Here is a 19,721-nt window from a genome sequence, read left to right on the forward strand (position 1 = left end):
AAGCCATTTGTTCGTTACACCTGCTCCGAGCCTGGCAATGTGCTTGAGGATTGTTTTTATGTGCACACTCTCAGATTTGAGTGAACCAAGTCAAAACTCCACCGACTGTTGATCGAATAATAATGATGTTCCTCACACCGAAGTTTTTGTCTTTTGGCCTGCAAATAATTCGCCTCTTCTAATAAAATGCTTACACAGCCGGGCATCTGCACTTCATTCAGAGCATGGATTTCGTGTTGTCGTCATGGTGTCGTGGTTCACACCTCTTTGCAAGTCGCAAGACCACACAAATAATAACGCCTGCCGAAGCTCGGGACCACGAGCATATTGCTTTTTAGGTCATGCGTTTATTGCACGTTCGAATACCGTTTATTATTCCCGTGTCTTTCGCAGCCTTGCATCCTGTAGGCGCGTAACAAAGGACGATCCACTGCTGCTGCTGCTCCTCCTCCATTCTCCGAGAATTCCGCCTGGCTGGCTGGACAGCAAAAGTATAACCTGCTGCCTGCCATCATCTACGCCACAGCATACACGTGTGTGTGGTCGATCCGTTGCAAGCGTGCTCCTACATAGCAATTAGCGGTTCTCTGGGCTTTGCATGTGGTGGTCGTGGTGCCGGGTGCTGCTGCGCCACGTCATATGGTGGGGGGAGGAACAGTGACGTCAGGGAGGTGGTTGTGCAGGCTGCGGTGCGGGCAGGCGCCGCGGGATGGCTGGATGGAGTGATAGATGGGGGTGGTGTAAGTGCGCCTTCTGCCATGGCAGCCACTCGCCACCCGGGGGCTCTGGGCACATGCCAGACAGGACCAAACAAGCCGTCATACTTTCTGTGTGTAGCGTATGTATGTGTGTGCTCATGGGAGGAAGGGTGCGATGTCAATCCCCCCCAGGCGTGCAGGAAACTCTAATACATTGCCCACTGCGCAAGCCACATCGTTTTCCCTCCCACAACCCTGTCAACCTCGAGCTGGTACATGCGTGTGTACGTTATACTTGCCATCTTCCTTGGAAATACTTCACGAAGAAAAGACGAAACAAGGACGAGTTACGTGCTGTGGCTAGTGCCGACGCCAGCCTGCCCGGTTGCATATCCATCCCCCCCCCTGCTCGCCCACCTTCTCTGCAAACCCTTGCAAGGAAGATCACGGCACATCGCGATCTGGATATCGCCCGGCACCGCGGTAGAACCCCAGCAGGATCGTGGCGAACAAAGGAGCTTATCTTGGGACTTCGATGCCAGGGAAAATCCTGGTGCCCAAGCAAGCATATATTATTCACCTTCAGTTCCTTGCTTGACGCAGCATTTGTTGATTTACTCGGGACCACTTCCCGCCTGAACAACCCTGCTCAATCCTACCAGCAAAAGCAATAATAGTATCGATAACTCCTGACGCTTCATAATCTTGAGCAAAGCCACACGCATGAGATAATCACATACCATCACAAGCTGCAACGATGCCACGAACGTTGCTGCTGTGTTTCATACACGGCTTCAAGGTGAGACACATAAAGTGATCCAGGAGACTCCAAGAGACGAGCGACGACTAAACCTGCATCGAAACAGGGCAATGATGATACCTTCAAAAACTTCCCCTTGGATCTTCAGAAGCAGGTCGCCGCCAAGCTGCCTGAGCAGAATGTAGAGTCCGTCGTTTATCCCAAATATGACACAAAGGGGGAGCTGGGCCAGTGCTCAGAGTCGCTACTGAGCTGGTAAGTCACCTACTGCTCGTGTCCCAGTTGCATGAAACATCGACATCCAGTGTTGTATGTGGGCGATGCTGTAGACCCGACTGACGCAGGCTGGGGTTAGGCTCAAGGAAAAGGTCATGGACGTGCGCAAGGAACACAGCGAGAAGCCATGGCCTCCTAACGACCGCGACGTCGGTGTCATCTTGGTTGCACACTCGATGGGGTAAGCTTTTGTTTGTCCTCGACAGTCCACACAGTTCCCTGCCATTCCAGACTGACATGGCATGACAGAGGCTTTGTCGCCGCCGACACGACGCTGCTAGTCCTTAATGAGAGGCTGGCCAGCAAGACAGAGGGCGAGGAAGGCACTGCGAAGCCCATATTCCCACTGATCCAAGGTGTTCTGACCTTCGACACGCCGTTCAATGGCCTCGCCCGATCCATGTTCGTGTACGGGGCGTTTTCAAACTACCAGAAGGTCAGCAGCGTCTTCAACGTCATGACTGCCCTGTCCGCGGCGCCTTCTGCATTCGCAAGGAACACGCTCGCTCGCACTGCGACAAGGGCTCCCAAAGTGGCGACCTCTTCCGGTTCGTCCAAGTCCGCCGCTTGGAAAGGCTGGCAGCTGATTGCCGTGAGGACGGGTACCGTTGGAGCGATTGCGGCAGGAGGCGTGGCTGCGTACGTACATCGGCAGCAGATCATGGACGGTATGAAGAGCATGCGCAACCTCAACAAGGAGTCTGTCAAGGAGGGATACCAGCAGGGTATTGATACACTCAGCCAGGGCTTGGCGTACATCAACCGTGGCAACGTGGGGCGGTCATTCGAGTATCTCTCTGATCACTTCATCTTTGTTGGGGCGCTCATGAAACAGCAAGAGCTGAGTCACAGGTTGCAAAGACTGGGTTCACTGAGAGGCATCGGCGTCCACGACTTTTACACCTCGCTGGGCGAGAACGGAGTTTGGAGTGGTGGCTACTTTGTGCCAGAGCGAACATTCTGTGCGATCCCACCAGCAGAGCACGACTCTTACTCGCTGTTTACACGACAGGTCATCGAGGGGGCTGATGAGGAGGTCCAGGCCCACATGAGCATGTTCATCCCTGAGAAGAACAAGGGTTATGACAAGATGACCGCCAACGCGAGTGACCTCGTGGTCCGCTGGTTCAACGACGAGTCAGAAATTGTCGACAAGGTTGGTCTGGCCGTAAATGCCGTGCCCGAGCCTATCGAGGAGCCCGTCTCCACCACGGAAGACGGCAAGGAGATCCCGAGGACTGACAACATTCCCGACGAGAAGGGTATTGGAAAAGCCGCATCTGGTGTCGCCGACAAGGGCGACGGCGGCGAGGAGGACGACGACATCTTCCCAGATGAATCTCCCATGGACATTGCCGCAGCAGCATCTATGGTGCCGCTCCCCGACGACGACCCGGAGAACCCGCTGATGGCGGAAGCGGGTGCTGACGAGAAGCAGACATACATGCGATATCTCATGGGTGTAGCCCAGCAGGCCGGCACTGGCGTGAGGTCGTATGTCCCCAGCAAGCTGCCAGAGATGCCAAGCATGCCTCAGATGCCATCAGGACCAAGCTTCAAGTCGTTTATCCCTAGACAGATGCCAGAGATGCCCTCGATTCCTCGACCGAACGTTAGTCTCTGGGGCAAGAAACAAGAGGGAGCAGTTGACGGAAAGAAGGTAGACGGAGACCCTAAAAAGGACGAGACTCTGACACAGGAGGCCACCGAGAAAATGGGGGATGCGTCAAGTGTTGAAACGGAGACGAAGCCGGTTGCTCAGGCTGCGGTGCATGCGCCCTGACGATATCTCACAACGTGCGGGTAAGCCATGAAGGCTAGGGTGAAGGCCATCGTTATTCTCCTTTCTCCATAATGTGTAATCCTCGAGAAGAAGCGAAGCCGGAGCCCGCACTCGGGGGCGACAGTAGCGATGAATGGGAGTCAAGGAAAGGAATATGACTGGGTTGTATTCTCGTGATGGGTATGCTAGCTATATGTCATTGACAAAACAAAAAGTTTGCGGGGACAAATGGTTGTGCTTCTTTATACTCCGGCACGGGCTCGGGCTTGTTGCATCATTCATCTGATAGGATGATGCGCCGCTTCCACCAATCAGATTGTGTAGGGGAAGCGACTTCATAGCCTGTGGTGAGGAACTCGCTTCGCTGTCGCGCCAGGTGATGGAAACATGAACAAATCGGAAGATTGACCCCAGGCCCGCGAATACCTATTAGCGATCAAGACCATCGCCCGTCCTTGTGATTCGCACTGGAGCCTCACTCAATCCGTTGATCCCGTTGCTTGTGTAGGCTTGTGCATTGCGAGACTGGCCAGGTAGGTGCAGAACAGGTACGGAACTGACTCGGGCGTGATGGACGGGGATCAACAAGAGGCCGCAAGCGGCCGCCAACAAGCTTAGCATTGCGATTTGGTGTATGGGCAGTGCTGGGGATGAGGAGAGGGCAAGCAGAGTTTGGGCCCGGTTGGCACCAGTGTGGTGCCACTGGGCGATAGCACCACATCATGCTACAGAAGGTGCTGCGGGCCGGTGGGCAGGGACCCCGCTGTGGCGGCTGCCATTGGATGGAATGTGGACCCCACCTCTTGTCTGGTGCACCTGCAGCCCTGGAGGTTCTCACTCGGGCGACCTTGATGGGCTGCCCCTCCAAACGCAGCAAACAGGACAGTGCAGCGAAGGGGAAGGTGGGGCTGTCACGGCCGTCCCTGCCCTGGACGGCAGCACCGTGTCTGGCATCAGCTGCTTTCGTCGGAGAACGATCATCGGACGGGCCTGGATGGCCTCGAGAGGGCACGGCCGCGAACGACAGGACTTGCTTGATGCAGTCCCACGCAACCAGTCAGCCCCTGGCCTGGGACACACTGCCTGGGTGGGCGGATGGACACACGCGGCAGGCGCAACCCCTGCGCAGGCCCCACCCCCGGACTCAGAGGACCCGTTTCCCCAGATTCCGGCGTTGATGCTGCTGCGCGCCCTGGCCCTGCTTGGCGCATACCCTGCACTGTGGGCTGTCGTCTGTGGTCTGTGGTCGGCCGACAGACAGCCATGGCCCACCTGTGACGCACAAAGGTGAGTCGGCTGCTCTGCATCTGCCTCCCAGCAGCAACACGCACTGCCCGCACGATCGACAATCACACCACGACGCTACCACGCGTCCCCTCCACGGCAGCCATGGCTGCTCAGGTACTTCTCCTCAGCAGCACAGTGCCGTCAACCTACCCCGCCCTCGTCCCGTTCGGTCCTGACCCTCTCGTCTCGCGGCTCGCCCGGGTACCTACAGCTCTCTAGCCCACCATTCGTGATCAGCTGAGCACACGAGCAGCTCTCGAGCTATCTCGACAGCTTCCCCGCCCCGGGCCGCGTCCCAAGCTAGACAGCTCCCCATCGACTCCTCACACCCCCGAGTCTCACCTGCGCCTCGAAAGCTGCTCAGGTGCCGCTTTGCTCGACTCACCCGGCAGCAATCCCAGGTCCATACCCCTCTTCTGGCTGTTGCCCTTTTCTACCCCTCTCGTCCCCTTCTTCTCTTCTCACCCTTCTTTCCTCTTTTCCTCACTCACACTGAGCTCACAATTGTCAACACAACATACACGCTGTAGCCTTTGGATACAGAAGAACACCTGCTTACACAACCCTCTTTGGTAGTCGTCCTCAGCAGGTACTGTCTCCCCATGAAACAAGACCCTATCCGGGCTAGCCGCACCAGAGGATCCGCGTGAGCTGACACGAGCCATCTAGAGAACTACCAATCTTATTGTCCCAATCATTACTAGGAGATATCCCTAGCAAAACTCACCAATTCCCACCATGTCAGAGCCACTGTCCAAGGTCGACTCCGCCGTCGACGGTCTCGAGCCCCTGCAGAAGATTGGCTCTGCCGGCGGTGATAAGAAGAACCGCCGCCAAAGCTCCGTCGTGGCTGGTGTCGCCAGCATCAAGGAACTATGTAAGGCCCAAGCCTGCAAGACTTGACAGTCACCGGCAGGATAAGCTGACTCTGAGATTAGGGGAGAACAAGACGCCACTGCAAATAGCCCCCGAAACACAAAAGACAGGCTGGTATGTTGTTCCCGTAGCACACCCGCGATCAAGTCCGCCAACGTCAATCTGACCTCCTCCACTATGCAGGAAGATCAACACGTCGTCCATGACGGTAGAGGAGAAGGACATATTAAAGAAGCCTCTCGTCACACCTATCGTGCGGGCCATTGACCTGCACTTTGCCCTGGGCTCGCACGTGACCGCGCGGAACCGGACGGGCGTCACAATCAAGGACGCCATGGACGCCATCCACAAGGTCAACAAGAAGAGGGTAAGCATAGCGCACCTCTGGAAGCAGTGCACTCGAGCGGGTGACTAGCACTTTTTGGCCTCAAATCGCTAACCCTGCGCAACCAGGCCGACGACGAGATGGACAAGCCCTACCTGGAAGGCTTCGAGTGGATGCCCTCGCACCACGAGTACTCGGAGCAGGAGCAAGACCAGAAGGAGGCCGACTGGCAGCGGCTCTACGTGCACCTGACCTCGACGCCCACCATCTCCAACGTCGGCGGCGGCAAGAAGAAGAAGAACAAGGGCGGCGAGTAGATGAATGACTTCCCTCCTTGCGATCCCCTCGTCCGGCATCGAACCTCACCTATATCATTCCTCGAGGCGAGGGCAGACTTGCCCGCCGTCCTCTAGTGTTGTAACTGTACCTATTACTACTACTGCTACCAACACACGGCGTCAAAGTAAACCGGGATATTTGTGATCGATGGCATGGATTGGCCCTGGCCTGGCGTTGTCGTTGTTTAGTGCTTTTTAACACAGCGCCGCCCTGGGCCGATGGATCGTCATTGTGGAAAGTTGAACATTCCCTCACCTGACGCCATGTTGGTTTTTTGTCCTCCGCGACAGACACAAACTGGCACTCTTATTGTTAGGTTCTGCAGCTAGCATCTGTACTCAATATCAATCCAAAGTCTAGCCGCGCATGTTATGGTATTTGCAAGCTGCGTGATATGTCTGGGCTGCTTACAAGTTTGTGGTCGGCCCAGGTTCCCTTTGGCGGCGGTTCGTCGTGGTGCTGTCGCCCAGCTAAGCCCGCATTCACACAGAGACACCACTTTTGATAACATGTGCTGCTGCTGCTGCTGTTGTCATTGCTTACATACTTCAAGTATGAATATTGCAGCACACTCGAGTGCACCTGACGGGCAACCGCGCCCGCGCCGGGTATTGCTTGTGCGAAGTAGCAACGACAGATGGTACACCACCACAACGGCTCATTTCCCGCTGGAGCCGTTGCATATCTGGGCGTAGCTCAGCTGGTGACCAGAGGTTTTGTCACGGTTCGCCCATAACGGACATGGCCGGCTCGCAGGGTCTTTTTTTTTTGTTTTTTTGTTTGTTTTTTTGGAAGAATTTGGAACATTTCCCGTGATACTGATTCATGGGTTTTGCACATATTAATATTTGCTAGAACATCACCATTCTACTGTCCACGGGTTTTTCTTTTTTGGTTATGCAGAGAAGACCCCGGCCAAACAGCCGAAATCTCACCAGCTATCACCGCCCAAGGGGAAGAAAAACGATTTTATTTCTTTTTCTATCTTTCCATCTAACTTTCTAGGTCAAAAATCCTTCAGATACCCCCCGCAGGACCGAGGATCCAACTGGGCACGGTCTCGAGATAGACGTCGCGCTGGCGATAGTTGCCCTCGACGAGGCGGTTAAAGTAGGTGGCCATGCGCAGGGCGGCTTTGGCGGTCTGAACCTCGACAATGTATCCGGCGCCCTTTGCGTAGCCGCTGGTGGCGAGGTCGGTGCCGTTGAAGATCTGCGAGTAGACGTAGTCGCAGGTCCACTCGTTTGTGTCGCGGGCCCACTCCATGGCGCACTTGTGCGGGGTGCCCGGGTCGGAGCAGGCGAGCATGTCGGCGGTCGAGGTGATGAAGTCGTCGCTACGGAGGCGCTTGACGGCGTTCTTGAAGAAGGGCTGGATGGTGGCGTTGTTGAAGCTGGTGACTCCAGCCTTGGCGTAGATGATGGCGCCGTCCCAGACCGAGTGCAGGTTGGTCGCGGTGCCGTTGAAGGTGACGGGGAAGCCGTTGCCCCCCGCGGCGATGCCCGAGACGTGCAAGGGCTGGGCAATGTCGGCGGTGAAGTGGGCGAGGAACTTGACGGCGTTGGCGCAGGTGTAGTCCTCGCCGTTGCGGATCTTGCCGAGTTTTGCGCGGGAGATGCAGCCCTTGACAATCTCGGTCTGGTTGGTGAGGGCGCTGACGATGCAGCCGCCCTTTGTGCAGTCGCGGTTGAAGTGGACGTTGCAGAACGAGGGCGGCTCGTCGGCCGGGTCAATGTAGTGCCACGTGTTTGTGTAGGCGCCCTCGGGCGTCTTGCGGTAGCCGTCGGCCCATGCGCCCACGCGGCCCAGCGAACCCTCCGCCGACGGCTCGAGCAGCTGCTTGATGATCTGCTTGGTCCACGGGTTGAGCAGCTCGTCGGCCGCATAGGCGATCTGCTGGTGGACTGCGCGACAAAACAAGGAAGTCAGCGAATGAACATTTTGGGGGTTCAAGTGGCACAGGGAGAAACGGGGAGCGATTGTGAGACATACCGTCCGTGTTCCAGGACAGCGCCGGGCCCGCGAGGGTGGCCGCGACAGCGACAGCGTGGATCATGCGCATCTTGGTCGAGGAGGAGGCGGAGGCGAGGACAAAGTTTATGTCGCGACGGTCAGGGACTTGCAGACAGGGTGGAGGTGACAGGCGAGGCGTCCAAGATGGCGATTGTCGGCAGGAGCAACAGACAAGCGGACCACGAGGAAGGAGGGAGGGAGGGCAACTTCTCGTCAAGACCCTTGAGCCAGGAGGGAAAAAGAATAAGACGAAAGATCGACAGCGGGAACCCCGGGGCCGTTTTGTACTCTGCCCTCATTCCTGGGATGCCCGCGTTCCCCGGTCCTGGCCATGGCTAAGCCAAGTACGTATCTGTGGCCGCCCGGGCGGTGCCAAGAAAGCAGCCGGTCTCCGGTCCGGCCCATGCTGTGGTCTCCCGACGCTTTGGTTTCTCTGCGATGATGTGTGTATGTCATGTTTTGGTGTGTGTTGTTCGGGGCTCGCCGCTCGAGAAGGAGACGGGCGTCGAGGGCCGTGTGGAGGTCACGTTGGGAGTTGCCTCTTTGGGCAAGGCTGTGGACCTGGCCGGGGGGCCGGGCATCCTGCGTGCCTGCCTGTCAATGGCCAGATAGCGCCCCTCGCCCTGGTCCGTCCTCGAGATTGGCTTCTGCGCCGATCTCGTCTCCCCCGGCCGACTCCATGCCCGCCAGCCAGCCGCGGCGCCCTCTCCACAGTGAGGAAAACAGAGGCCCAGCGATCCAAAGGACCTGTCTGATTCGGTCTAGCTCTCCAACCAACACTGCCGTCAGCCTCCGAGCAGCACAGCAACTAGTTCTAAAATACTGCCAGGCCCGCGCAATAACGCGGACCAGATAATCGATTGCCTACAGCCCTTGCTCGGAGCCTGTCCGGCACTAATTACAGCACACTCCGGGCAAGCCACACAATGTCCTCGATCGCACCCATGGGTCATCTTGCTCCGCCGGTCACCGTATGTGTGCCCTGGCCAATGACAAAGTCAGCGACACCTTTTGATAACCACGTTCGAGTGAGGTGAGATGTGCTCTACGCAATATCTAAGACAGAGAGAGAGCAGCCACCCGAACTGCTATTGACAGGGCACGCTTGCCTTGATGTATCTCACTTGCGTCGACGGCCGCGGCAATGAGCAGAACAGTATGCGTGACCTCTTCCTGCCTGTGCCGTAAGCAGTCGAGGTGCTGGTCCCTCGAGGTGATGATGGTCATGAGGATCGAATTGGAGAGGAGGAATTGACGAAGACAGACTTGCAATCAGCAATTGACCAAAACTGCCACGAACAGCCGTAGTTCATGAAATCACACCTCAAAAACATTGCTTAACCAGCGACGTGCGCGCTCATGTGTTCCAGGAACGTGTCTGCTGCTCAATGTCGAAAAATCGCGATGCTCTCTCATCCCAGCCTTTGGACAAATTTGACACTCGTTGTTGCGCGCCAGAAAAGTTCACGGCAACCCAGTCTGTATCCTGCCAACACACTCCCCGAACCCGACCCTGCCATACTCCACCCCGGCGCCACAGTCCCCCCGCAGCACAATCGCGTCCCCGTCCTTGAGGAACGTCCGCACCTCCATGCCCGCCAGCATAATCTCCTTCTTCCCGCCCTCCGTCATCTCCAGCAGGCTGCCCTTCTCCCGGGCACCAGGCCCGCTGATGGTGCCGGACCCGAGCAGGTCTCCCGTGCGCAGGGGGCACCCGCCGAGCGTGTGGTGCGCAATCATCTGCGGGAACGACCACATGAGCTGGCTGGCCGACGTCTTGCCGATGGTCGTGGTGTCGCCTTGGGGTGCTGTTGTTGCGTGATGAAGAAGAAGATTAGCAAAAGGACGTTTCGTCGACTTTTTCTTGTGCGTGTTTGCTGAACCCGGGTGCAGTGAAGCCAAAGTCTCTTCATTATACACACATGGCACCCAAGCCCAAAAGTGGCAGAAAACGAGAAAGCTCAGGACAACAACAGCAGGGGCGAGAAAAAAAAAACAGGAAGCTTACTGATAAAATCAACCTCCAACCGGATATCAAACATGCCACCTCTTGCCCCAGGCACCGAAGTCGAAGCCACCTTCTCCCTCAGATAGTCCTGCAAGCCCCCCGTCTCCTCCTCGTTGCGCACTACCGGGTTCTCCACGCCGTGGCACCGGAAAGGCTCCAGCGCGTCCGCCAGCACGACCCAGGGGCTCAGCGTGCTGCCAAAGTTCTTGCTGTTGAAGGGTCCCAGGGGCACGTACTCCCAGCTCTGTATGTCCCTGGCGCTCCAGTCGTTGAGCAGGACGTAGCCAAAGATGTGGCCCTCGTCCGCGTCGTCGACCTTGATCGCCTCGCCCATCGCGTTCGGCCGCGAGATCAGGCACCCCAGCTCCAGCTCAAAGTCCAGCCGCCTGCAGGGGCCTGTGACGGGCTTCTTGGGCCCAGTCGCGGCCGGGTCCAGGAGGATCTGGCCCTTGGGGCGGGAGATGGGCGTCCCGCTGACGACGATGCTCGAGGCCCGCCCGTGGTAGCCCACGGGCAGGTGCGTGTAGTTTGGCTGCAGCGCGTTCTCGGGGCCCCGGAACATGCACCCCACCGCGTAGGCGTGGTGGTAGCCCGCGTAGAAGTCGGTGTAGTCGCCTATCGACATGGGCAGGTTCATCCGCACGGTGGTCTTGGGCAGCAGGGCCTCCTCCCGCAGGGCGGCGTTGTCCCGGAGCGCAGTGGCGTGCGGGGTGTCGGTTTCCAGGAGGGCTTGCAGGGCGGTGCGGACGCGCCTGTGGACGGGGCGGCCTAGGGCAGCGAAGGCATTGAGGGTGGGAGAGGAGAGGGCCTGCTTGAGCTCGGCGTCGTCGTTGTCGTCGTTCGCGTTGTTGTCCGAGGAGGTGGACGAGAAGATCTCGGCAAAGGGGAACGAGGACGACCGGGTGAGGGCCCTCAGGTCGAGCACATGGTTGCCAATCGCGATGGCCGGGCGTGGTGTGTTGTCGTTGCGAGTCCGGATGATGCCGAACGGGATGTTGGCGAGCGAGAACGGGCTGTCGGCCGGGCAGTCAGGCACCCAGGTCCGCCGCGGCGCGGCTGCTTGCGACGAAGACGACATGTTGCGATGTTGCTGTGGCTGTGGCTGTAGGTGGAAAGGGACGTGGACGGATAAGGGTACGAGCACCTTGTCGAGTCTACGCACGCTTGTTGGTGCGCCTGTCCTCCGTAAGCTTGAAGTCAAGGACAATGTAGACAGGAGACACCGTGAGAGACTGGCCATTTCCTGGCGTCGACGTTTGCGACTTGAGAAGACGGGAGCTCCATGGCCTTACCGGCACCTGCCCCGCGCCGGCGCATGCCGTGCTCGGCTCCCCACGAAACCCACCTCGCCAGCGATCCCGGCTAACCACGGAACTCCACCACGGAACCATCGCCGCGGGCCCCGGCATCACGACAGGTGGAGCCGTGAGCGGACGGTGCTGGAACACCCCTGGAAGGCAATCTTTAGGTGTGGTGTGCGACGTAAGATGGATTAGATATGATTAAACCCCTAATGCTATGCTTGACAAAGAACCAACCGAAATGGAAACCACCATGCAAGTCCTCACCAACCCGAGTGCCAGCCTAGAACATGTCCCTAAAATGCTGATATACACTGGCCCCGACAAGCCCCGACGCATCCACCTCGCCCTCCCCGCTCCCGTCGTCAGGCTGCATGCCGGCACTATTGGCCCCGGACTGGTCGGGCGGTGGGGTGAACCCGTTCGTCGTGCCAATGTAACCTTCAAAGATCTTGGACATCTCGCTCGAGATCTGGTGGCCGTTCTGCAAGCTGTCAATCATCCCCGGTGTCGTCGCGTTCGTGCTTGTTGGGAAAGGCGATGCAGCCGCCGTGCCCGCACCGTTCGTCGCACTGCCAGGGCCCGGCGTCCGCGATGCGTACACAGGGCCTCGGGGTTCCTGCGCTGGGGCGTGGTGATGGCCAGTAGCTAGTCCTGCCATCGTCAGCGCCGCTGACGAGTGCGGGTCCTCGGCCAGGCCCAGCCGTGGTGCAACCTCTCTGAGAGATTTGATGGTGCTCCACAACCGCTTCGACACAAACGACTTGGCCGACATGTCCTTGACGAGCTCAAGCGCCATGTAGAACTCATCGCGGCACGAGGAGCTGAAGTTGACCGGCGCGTGGCACGATGCCAGGAATAACACGGCAATGGCGGACGTCAGAAACTGGTGGTAGAACGCTTGCATCTTGCGATAGATGTTGGTCGTGTTGTGCAGGTGAGACAGGTACCGGATCGTGTTCTTGGCTAGCCGCACCACACGTTCTGCAGCGCCCAAGTTCTCCATGATGCAGCTGTGTGTGTGCAGGATAGGGGTGTAGAGCAGGATGCGCAGCTGGTTCAGGCGCAGGTACGTCCAGATCTGCGACCGCTGCACGTCATATTCCTTCGGAGCGCTGAGCTGCGGGTTCATAAACGGTGGGAGGGCTTCCCAGTTCGACATCTCGAGCTGCGTCTCCTTGGGCAGGTTCGTATACCACTGTTTGATCGACTGGTCAATGTCTTTGATCTCCATGGGCACCTGGTCTGCGACGATCTGCCCGTCAAACTGCCGCACAAGTTTCCACACTCGCGCGCTGAGCTTCGAATAGCCAATCATGGACATGAGGAAAGGATATTTGTCGGGATACGGCAGCTGCGGGTCGATCTCCTCGTCCGGTATCGACCAGGGCAGGCCAGCGGCGAGCGACCATCGCCTGTCTAGCACGTAGGCGGTCCAAAAGGTGTGCAGAACATAGACGCGTGCGTCCTCGGTCTCGAGGCGGTCAATGGCGTCCCTTCGGTGCAGACCGAGTTCGAGGCAGTGGCGGCCGACTTGTCCCATGACGCGCCAGGCAAGAATCTCCTCGTTCATGAAGAACCGGTAGCCTGCAGACAGCGCCAGCAGAGGCAGTGTCTTGATGTCGCTCGCGTCACTCATCAGCATCCTGTCCAGAAAAGGCCGTGCGCTCTCGAAGAGCCGGGCGCCTTTCTCACTGTTGCCATGCTCCTCGACCGAAAGCGCCATGGCCATAATGACTTTGAGCACGAGGGTGTCGACATCGGTAAAGGCCAGCTCCTGCTCTGTTCGTTGGACATAACCACTATCCCGTGACGCCTCCATCCACGAGGCCAGATTCTTCGCGTGCTGGATCAGAGTGTCAATCTTGATGATGGGATACATGATGCCCACCTCGTCCTCGTGTAGTCGACAGAGTCGTAGAATTTCGTCCTTTTCAAAATCCCACAGTGGGTCCCGTGGCGGCTGGTCTTGCGGCGGCGGTTGCTGTGCTGACTGCGAAGCGGGTGCTTGTTGCGAGTAGGTGCCAGAGAACTGCTGCTGGCCCTGCTGCGGGAACCCGGGCGAAGTATGTGACATGGCGTGAGGCGACTTTCCCGGACTGCCATGACTACCAGTCATCTCGTCATTCCCGTCGCCGAGATTGCTGTAACCCATCTTGTGCAGCGTCTTCTTGGCGACATCAAGACTGAAGTGTGTGCTCGTCGGCCCACGAAACCCGGCGGCTCTGAATGGCGGCAGTTCTGGTCGATGCAGAGACGGCACCATGGAGCCTGGATTTGAGCTGGTGGGTGTCCCTCCAGATGATGGCAGCGGCAACACCCTATCCTGAATCGGCGCAAGGCGGACAGTTTCTGACCGCAGAGCAGCCAGGCTGTTGAAGAGAGAGGTGACCTGGTCCTGCAGCCCAGAGACCCTGCGGTCCATCTGCTTGAACTCGTCCGAGTCCTTGACGCTGGAGGAACAGCAGTTGGGCGCATAGAGGCACTGCAGGTTCAGGTTGCCACAGCGCTGACAAGGCGTCTCGCCGTTGCATTTTATCTTGCGCCGCTTGCACTCGTTGCTAAGAATTTTTGGGTCGACTGTCAGGGCTCCGTGGCACGGCTAGTGATCGTGGCCGTGAACGACACTTGGGACTTGGCGCTTACCAGGCAATTGAGATGTACCGGCTGCGCTTGCTGCGCTGGCCCGCGGCGCCGCCCTTGGCCCCGGGAGACGCTTCGCCATCGTCGTCGTCGGCACTGCCCGGGGCCGTGCTCTTGCGCTTGGAGCCAGCGACAGCACGGGCGGGATAGGCGGCAGAGGCCGTGGGAGTGGCGGCGGCGCCGTAGAGCTGGGGGGTCGAGACCTGGCCCGGGGTGGCGGCGGCGCTCATGGGGGTCGAGGCCGGCTGCTGCTGGTGATGAGACAGCGACGACGACGATGGCGGCTGCTGCTGCTGCTGCTGCTGCTGCTGCTGCTGTTGTTGATGCTGGTGCGGGTGCTGGTGTTGGAGGTGTGCGGAATTGGGGCCGACCACTGCGGAACCAGGCGTGCCTGGGCTTGCTGCGACGCCCAGCAGATTGCGGAACTCGCCCACCTGGTTCTCAAAGAACTCCATGGCGTGTCGTCGGTGGTACGAGTGCTGGGTGAGGCCGGAGGGCGGGCACTGCGAGCCGACACGGATGCGGGCCGGCTGTCTCCGCGCGCTGTGCTGCTGCTGCTGCGGCCGCCTCGAATGTCGCCGCAGGATCGGGGAGGAGCAAATGCAATGCAGAGCAGAGCAGAGCAGGCATGCTCGCGGAGTGTTGCGGGCAGAGATTCTTGAGCTTGCGACTGGCTGGCACGCCCTCGAGCGCCGCCTGCCGCGGCTCCGCGCTCTCACGTGATGCTCCTCAAGCGCAGCGCAGCGCAGCCTCCTCAAGCCGGGCTGAGCAGCTTCGCCTGGCCCCCTGGTCGCGCCCCACCACCACCGCGTCTCCATCCACATGCACCACCCCCCCCCCCATCCCATGCTCCGGCAGTTGAGATGCTTCGCTTGCACCACCTTCCTCCAGCAGGCTTACAACATGCTATGCTATTTGGTCACTTCATCGCTGATGCTACCACCTGTCAGAGAGCACCGGCAGCCCTCCAGAACAGTGGCGACTGCTTGTGATCCCTTTCCACAACCTTGGTGGTCGCCATACGTAACGCCTTCACCAACCACGGCGGCAGTGGCCCCAATACCCAACCTATGATAGGGTTCTACGAAGAGCAGTCTGCGCTTTTGTCCAAACTCAGTTATCCACTAGATTTCCCAAACCCCCTTGGCTGGCTGGCTGTTGCCTCTCGCCGAGACCACACTTGCCCCGGCAAGCAGCCAAGCTCAAAGCAAGGCTGCGGCACCAAAACCTCCAGCCTCCATCGCGTCTTACATTCCAGTGCCGGCCAATGCCTCTACGCCATTGATACATGTCCGATGCACAGCCACCGGTGCACACGCAGCCAGCCAGTCAGTCAATCAGTCAGTCATCCCCGCTCGACACAGGCCCCTTGGCGTCGGCATAGATCAACCACGCAGCCACAAATCCACACACAAACTGTGACCGCCGGCCCAGACCCGGCTGAGGCGTCTAGACAGCAAACAAGCAGCAGGCAAGCAAGCTAGATGAGCCGAGATACAAGCCCCATCGGGCATGTCAGCCGTCATCCCTTGTCCCGCGCCGAGTACGACTTGGACGCGGACCCTCGAGACAATGACGGCTACGAGAGAGAGGCTGGGACAAAGTCACGTCCACTCCTCTTTGTCTCCCTCTCTCCTCCGCTGGCTTCTCTCACCTCGTGAGGCTGTCGCTGTCGCTGTGCCCGGGCCCGTCCCAGCCTCCTGTTCTTTACCTATGAGCACTGCGCCCGCGATGTCGTGACCAATGTTTCATATGAACCTCAGCCGGGCTCGCCCTGCCCTGTCCTGCTATGTTCATGCCGTGCTGTGCCCCTGCGTGTGACCCGCGTGTGGTAAGTCAGCCTCGAGATGCGTCACCGCCGTTCAGCCATAGATTGTCGGCCTTGGAGAAGAAGAAGGGGAAGTCCAAGCCGAGGAGCGAACTCTGGGTCGGCCGGCTGCGTGGCTCAGGTGTTTCTACGCATAAAGTCATGGAGAGACATTCTTACTCTCCTCGCTTACGAGGAGCTAGCCTCACAGTTAGAATCAACGTGATGTGGGGATCTCGCTAAGCGTTGTTAACGAGATGATTTCATCACGGTCAGTCAGGCCGCTGCAAGTGTGGGATGACTTCACGTGTAAAGTCATGAGATGACAACCTCCAGGGGGAGCATTATTTCGCCCAAACGACAGTCCTATTCCCCATCCCGAACTACCCTTAGAATGTACACAAGGTGAACAACTTGAATATATGTGCAATGAATATGTAAAGAAAGACAGAATGCGTGCGCCACACAATGAGAAGTACCAGAAATGTGTCTTGCATGATCCGACCCATCGCCGTGTGCCCAATGTAACCAACCCACCCCCTCCCCCCTCCCGAAAGCCAAGGTCCGAGTCCTGGTACCAATCCATCCACTTCTACTCTAGTCCACCACTTTGCGCGTGCAAGAGAAAGCACCTCTGTCAAGTTTCAGGCCATCATGGCAGTGCTTACAGATCTTCCCTGGGTCCCCAGGCAAGTGCAGTCGCAACACAAAAGGATGCTTTAGATCCGGTGGGAACAGGCGATCGTGATACAAATGATATCCAGGTCTCAGTATCAAATTCCTTATTCTTCTCCTTCTTCTCCCTTCGCGCGTGCGTAGAAAGCGTCCATGAAGGGACTAGTTCTACTACTAGCACGCGGCTGGAGAAGAAGAAGAAGAAGAAGTGACTTGTTGTGTGGTTGTTTGCACTTTCGATGTTGGGTGGGCCACAGTGTGATCGCCTTGGTTGGTGTGCCGGGTTCCCTCCCCTAACGGGATATCCAGGTTGAGACAATGGGAATACCTTGGGATGGCTGGGGGAGGTGTGCCCAGGCTTTGTTGTATATATGGAAATGTCTCTGTTTGTGGTGTGTAGTGTATGTGGCGTCTGTGTAATGGCGTATATGCTGGACTAGCAGAAGTATCCACAATTCTCATGTGTAAGTGTGTAGCCTAGGTCCTCGCGAAGAGCCGGCGTACGAGGTGTATTCTGGGCAGTGGTCTTGTTCCAATGAATGATGATCGCGCCGCTCGTTGCAAGAGGATGTTGCAGAGAGTGGATGCTGCGCTGGGCGAGTGCCGCCAAGGAAGATATGTACCGTTCCCAGCGCCAGGCCCTGCCATGTTGTTGTATGCTTTCATTGTGCCGTTACTGTGCTTTTAAACCATATGCCATCAAAAATGAAACCAATGAAGCGGAAATGTCGAAAAGAGCGAGTGTAGAGAAGAGAACGCGTGTGCCTGAGCCAATGCAAAAGAATGACACTCCATTGCTTAGACGGAGAGACTGTCGTCTACAGACCGTTGCGGATGTTGTCGTAGGTCGAATTTGGATATTTAAGGAGGTTCTGAGTCTGATCAATGGTCGCATCTCCACCTTGGTCGTTGAAGCATTTGGCAATGATGGACTTGGAGTCGGTGCGGTCGCCAGACGCCTCCCAGAACATGGTGCCGCCCAGGCCCTTGGTGCTGACGAAGCCGAGCTTCTTGGTGACGCTCTCGATGGTGTCGTACGACACGATGCGCTTGGCAGAGGTGTCCTCCGAGTACGAGGCGCCAGCAACTATATCGTATTTCTCGACAGAGCCGGCAAGAGGGAGCGCCTTGTAGTCGTACACGCCAGCCTCCCAGGTGCCCTGGCCGGTGCCGGTGGCGGGCTGGCCGAGACCGCTGGTGCCCTCAAATGCGCGGCCGTAAAGAGGAATGCCCATGACAATCTTGCGAGCGGGGACGCCAGCGGCAAGGTAGTCATTGACGGCGCGGTCCGTGGAGAACGGGGTGGCATCCGGGTTCAAAGGATTGGGGTACAGGTTGGCCTGGTGGCCGGTGTGGGCAAGGTCCCAGCCGCCGGCATAGTCGTACGCCATGAGGTTGAGGTAGTCAAGGATCTGGCCCATCTGCCCAAGACGGAGGATGTTGTAGTTGGATGGGCCGGCGGGGACGGCGGCAGTGAGGAGGAACTTGTAGCCGCCGGCATATTGAGCACTGTAGGCATCGAGCTCGGCGCGTACGGCCTTGAGCAGAAGGATAAAGTTGTCCGCGTCAGCAGAGCTGGCCGGGTACTCCCAGTCAATGTCGATACCATCCAAGCCCCAGTCCTTGACCAGCTCGACAGACGTCTTGGCGAAGTTGGCACGAGCTGTGGGGGAAGCGGCAACGGCCGGGAAGTTGGTAGACCAAGTCCAGCCACCGATAGAGAGGATGACCTTGAGGCGGCGGTTGCTCTTCTTGATCAGACCAAGCTGCTTTACAGCGCCATAGGCGTTCTTGCCAACATCGTTCCACGCTGCGGGAGAAATGTTAGCGACTGACACATAGGAACAGTCACCAGCCGTTGCTCGACTTACAGTCAGTAGGGTAGTGCTGCTCGAGATCGGCATACGTGTCGCCAGAGAAGCTAAGACGGCTTGTTGTTAATGTCTCAACTCAGTGGTAGCTCTGTACAAGTCATCGTGACTTACACAGTACCGTCAGCACGGACGTTCATGAACGAGTATAGGACCTGGTTGACCTTGTCGGCAGGAAGCTTCTGTGGCGGATACTGGCGAGCGTAGACACTCCTGCATATCGTTGTCAGTTTTGTAGTGAGGTCCTTATGCAGTGCTTGGGGTGCAGTCTTACCAGTTCGTCCAGTAGACAGTATTCTGGAAACCAGAGACCTTCTTGGTCATGGGTTTGGCCAAGCCAACCGAGGCAGTGAGCAGCGCAAGCGCCGCGGTAAGGAGAGTAGACTTCATGGTGCTCAACTAGCGAGGCAAGGAGTGAATAGCCGAAGGGATGAAATGATGGATCAGCGGCGAGTGCGTTTCGTCAAGTTATGAAGTCTTGGGAGCGTCTGTCCGAGAGAGCTGAGGAGCTGAGAGACAAAGACCCTTTGATGAGGTGAGTCGCCCTGACGACTTATATAGCAAAAGGGCACCAACATTCACTACCCCCCTGGTCGATTTGGTGTTGCTGCGGACTTCATTCCTTACCAGCACTGCCAACGTGGGTTGTGCTTAGAGTTGCGCGTGGACCAAGTCATGGAGCAAGTGAAACATGATGCGAACTAGGGGTGTTGCGCCTGGCCAGCCAAGGGGGCCAGCGTGTTGCGCGATCCCTAGATGAGGCGGCCTAGCCGGGTCTGCACGATACCTCGTCCGAGTGGAGGAGCCGTGCTGGGGGCAAGGTCGAGCTCCTCCCGGAATAGGACAGCAACGTTGCCAACGGGCGAATGGGCCATTTGAGAAAAGGGCCTTTGCGCTTCGTCGGCTGCGCTTGCTCCGGGGCCTTGGATCAAGCAAGATGCCAAAAAGGGGGTCCATTTTCCATTGCCGCGCTCCCTGCCCCTCCTCGGCAGCCTTGAGATTGGCACCAGTGTCTGCATTTTGAGGTGTTTGCTTGTGACGACTAGTTTGTTCCTTTTC

The 19,721-nt window shown here is 57.9% G+C and overlaps 7 protein-coding genes across 7 annotated transcripts; 2 read left to right on the forward strand and 5 right to left on the reverse strand.

Annotated features, from left to right (window-relative positions):
* Window positions 1–1,009: 1,009 nt before the first annotated feature.
* Window positions 1,010–3,749, forward strand: B0I36DRAFT_328439 (uncharacterized protein). Its single transcript, XM_046154593.1, has 4 exons — window positions 1,010–1,497; window positions 1,565–1,713; window positions 1,814–1,915; window positions 1,984–3,749. The coding sequence occupies exons 1-4, from the start codon at window positions 1,456–1,458 to the stop codon at window positions 3,515–3,517; spliced, it is 1,827 nt and encodes a 608-aa protein (XP_046010807.1). The 5' UTR covers window positions 1,010–1,455; the 3' UTR covers window positions 3,518–3,749.
* A 1,406-nt stretch (window positions 3,750–5,155) lies between these two features.
* Window positions 5,156–6,322, forward strand: B0I36DRAFT_413510 (uncharacterized protein; the record flags this gene model as incomplete). Its single annotated transcript, XM_046161998.1, has 4 exons — window positions 5,156–5,681; window positions 5,743–5,798; window positions 5,868–6,047; window positions 6,134–6,322. The coding sequence occupies exons 1-4, from the start codon at window positions 5,543–5,545 to the stop codon at window positions 6,320–6,322; spliced, it is 564 nt and encodes a 187-aa protein (XP_046010808.1). The 5' UTR covers window positions 5,156–5,542.
* A 1,039-nt stretch (window positions 6,323–7,361) lies between these two features.
* B0I36DRAFT_246543 (nuclease PA3) lies at window positions 7,362–8,400 on the reverse strand (the record flags this gene model as incomplete). Its single annotated transcript, XM_046150237.1, has 2 exons — window positions 7,362–8,248; window positions 8,337–8,400. The coding sequence occupies 2 exons, from the start codon at window positions 8,398–8,400 to the stop codon at window positions 7,362–7,364; spliced, it is 951 nt and encodes a 316-aa protein (XP_046010809.1).
* A 981-nt stretch (window positions 8,401–9,381) lies between these two features.
* B0I36DRAFT_146252 (uncharacterized protein) lies at window positions 9,382–9,702 on the reverse strand. The gene has a single exon (XM_046148444.1). The coding sequence runs from the start codon at window positions 9,582–9,584 to the stop codon at window positions 9,414–9,416; it is 171 nt and encodes a 56-aa protein (XP_046010810.1). The 5' UTR covers window positions 9,585–9,702; the 3' UTR covers window positions 9,382–9,413.
* Window positions 9,703–9,821: 119 nt separating this feature from the next.
* Window positions 9,822–11,443, reverse strand: B0I36DRAFT_247341 (uncharacterized protein; the record flags this gene model as incomplete). Its single annotated transcript, XM_046150302.1, has 2 exons — window positions 9,822–10,165; window positions 10,366–11,443. The coding sequence occupies 2 exons, from the start codon at window positions 11,441–11,443 to the stop codon at window positions 9,822–9,824; spliced, it is 1,422 nt and encodes a 473-aa protein (XP_046010811.1).
* A 393-nt stretch (window positions 11,444–11,836) lies between these two features.
* B0I36DRAFT_328446 (uncharacterized protein) lies at window positions 11,837–14,589 on the reverse strand. The gene is made up of 2 exons (XM_046154594.1): window positions 14,313–14,589; window positions 11,837–14,227 (listed from the first exon to the last, which is right to left on the reverse strand). Exons 1-2 carry the CDS (start codon window positions 14,537–14,539, stop codon window positions 11,950–11,952), a joined length of 2,505 nt encoding a protein of 834 aa, XP_046010812.1. The 5' UTR covers window positions 14,540–14,589; the 3' UTR covers window positions 11,837–11,949.
* Window positions 14,590–17,609: 3,020 nt separating this feature from the next.
* B0I36DRAFT_247218 (family 18 glycosyl hydrolase) lies at window positions 17,610–18,986 on the reverse strand (the record flags this gene model as incomplete). The annotated part of the gene is made up of 4 exons (XM_046150290.1): window positions 17,610–18,601; window positions 18,663–18,721; window positions 18,777–18,875; window positions 18,937–18,986. 4 exons carry the CDS (start codon window positions 18,984–18,986, stop codon window positions 17,610–17,612), a joined length of 1,200 nt encoding a protein of 399 aa, XP_046010813.1.
* Between the last annotated feature and the right edge of the window lie 735 nt (window positions 18,987–19,721).

Source organism: Microdochium trichocladiopsis (assembly GCF_020744255.1).
Source record: "Microdochium trichocladiopsis strain MPI-CAGE-CH-0230 chromosome Unknown B0I36scaffold_7, whole genome shotgun sequence".
NCBI lineage: Eukaryota > Fungi > Ascomycota > Sordariomycetes > Xylariales > Microdochiaceae > Microdochium > Microdochium trichocladiopsis.

Bases quoted from the DNA above. Each gene is read 5' to 3' on its own strand.
- B0I36DRAFT_328446 (XM_046154594.1), bottom strand. From the start codon at position 14,539: ATGAGCGCCGCCGCCACCCCGGGCCAGGTCTCGACCCCCCAGCTCTAC. The intron at 14,228-14,312 runs GTAAGCGCCAAG...AAAAATTCTTAG, and splicing joins CGGTACATCTCAATTGCCTG to CAACGAGTGCAAGCGGCGCA.
- B0I36DRAFT_328439 (XM_046154593.1), top strand. From the start codon at position 1,456: ATGCCACGAACGTTGCTGCTGTGTTTCATACACGGCTTCAAG. The intron at 1,498-1,564 runs GTGAGACACATA...GCATCGAAACAG, and splicing joins GTTTCATACACGGCTTCAAG to GGCAATGATGATACCTTCAA. The intron at 1,714-1,813 runs GTAAGTCACCTA...GGCTGGGGTTAG, and splicing joins TCAGAGTCGCTACTGAGCTG to GCTCAAGGAAAAGGTCATGG.
- B0I36DRAFT_146252 (XM_046148444.1), bottom strand. From the start codon at position 9,584: ATGACCATCATCACCTCGAGGGACCAGCACCTCGACTGCTTACGGCAC.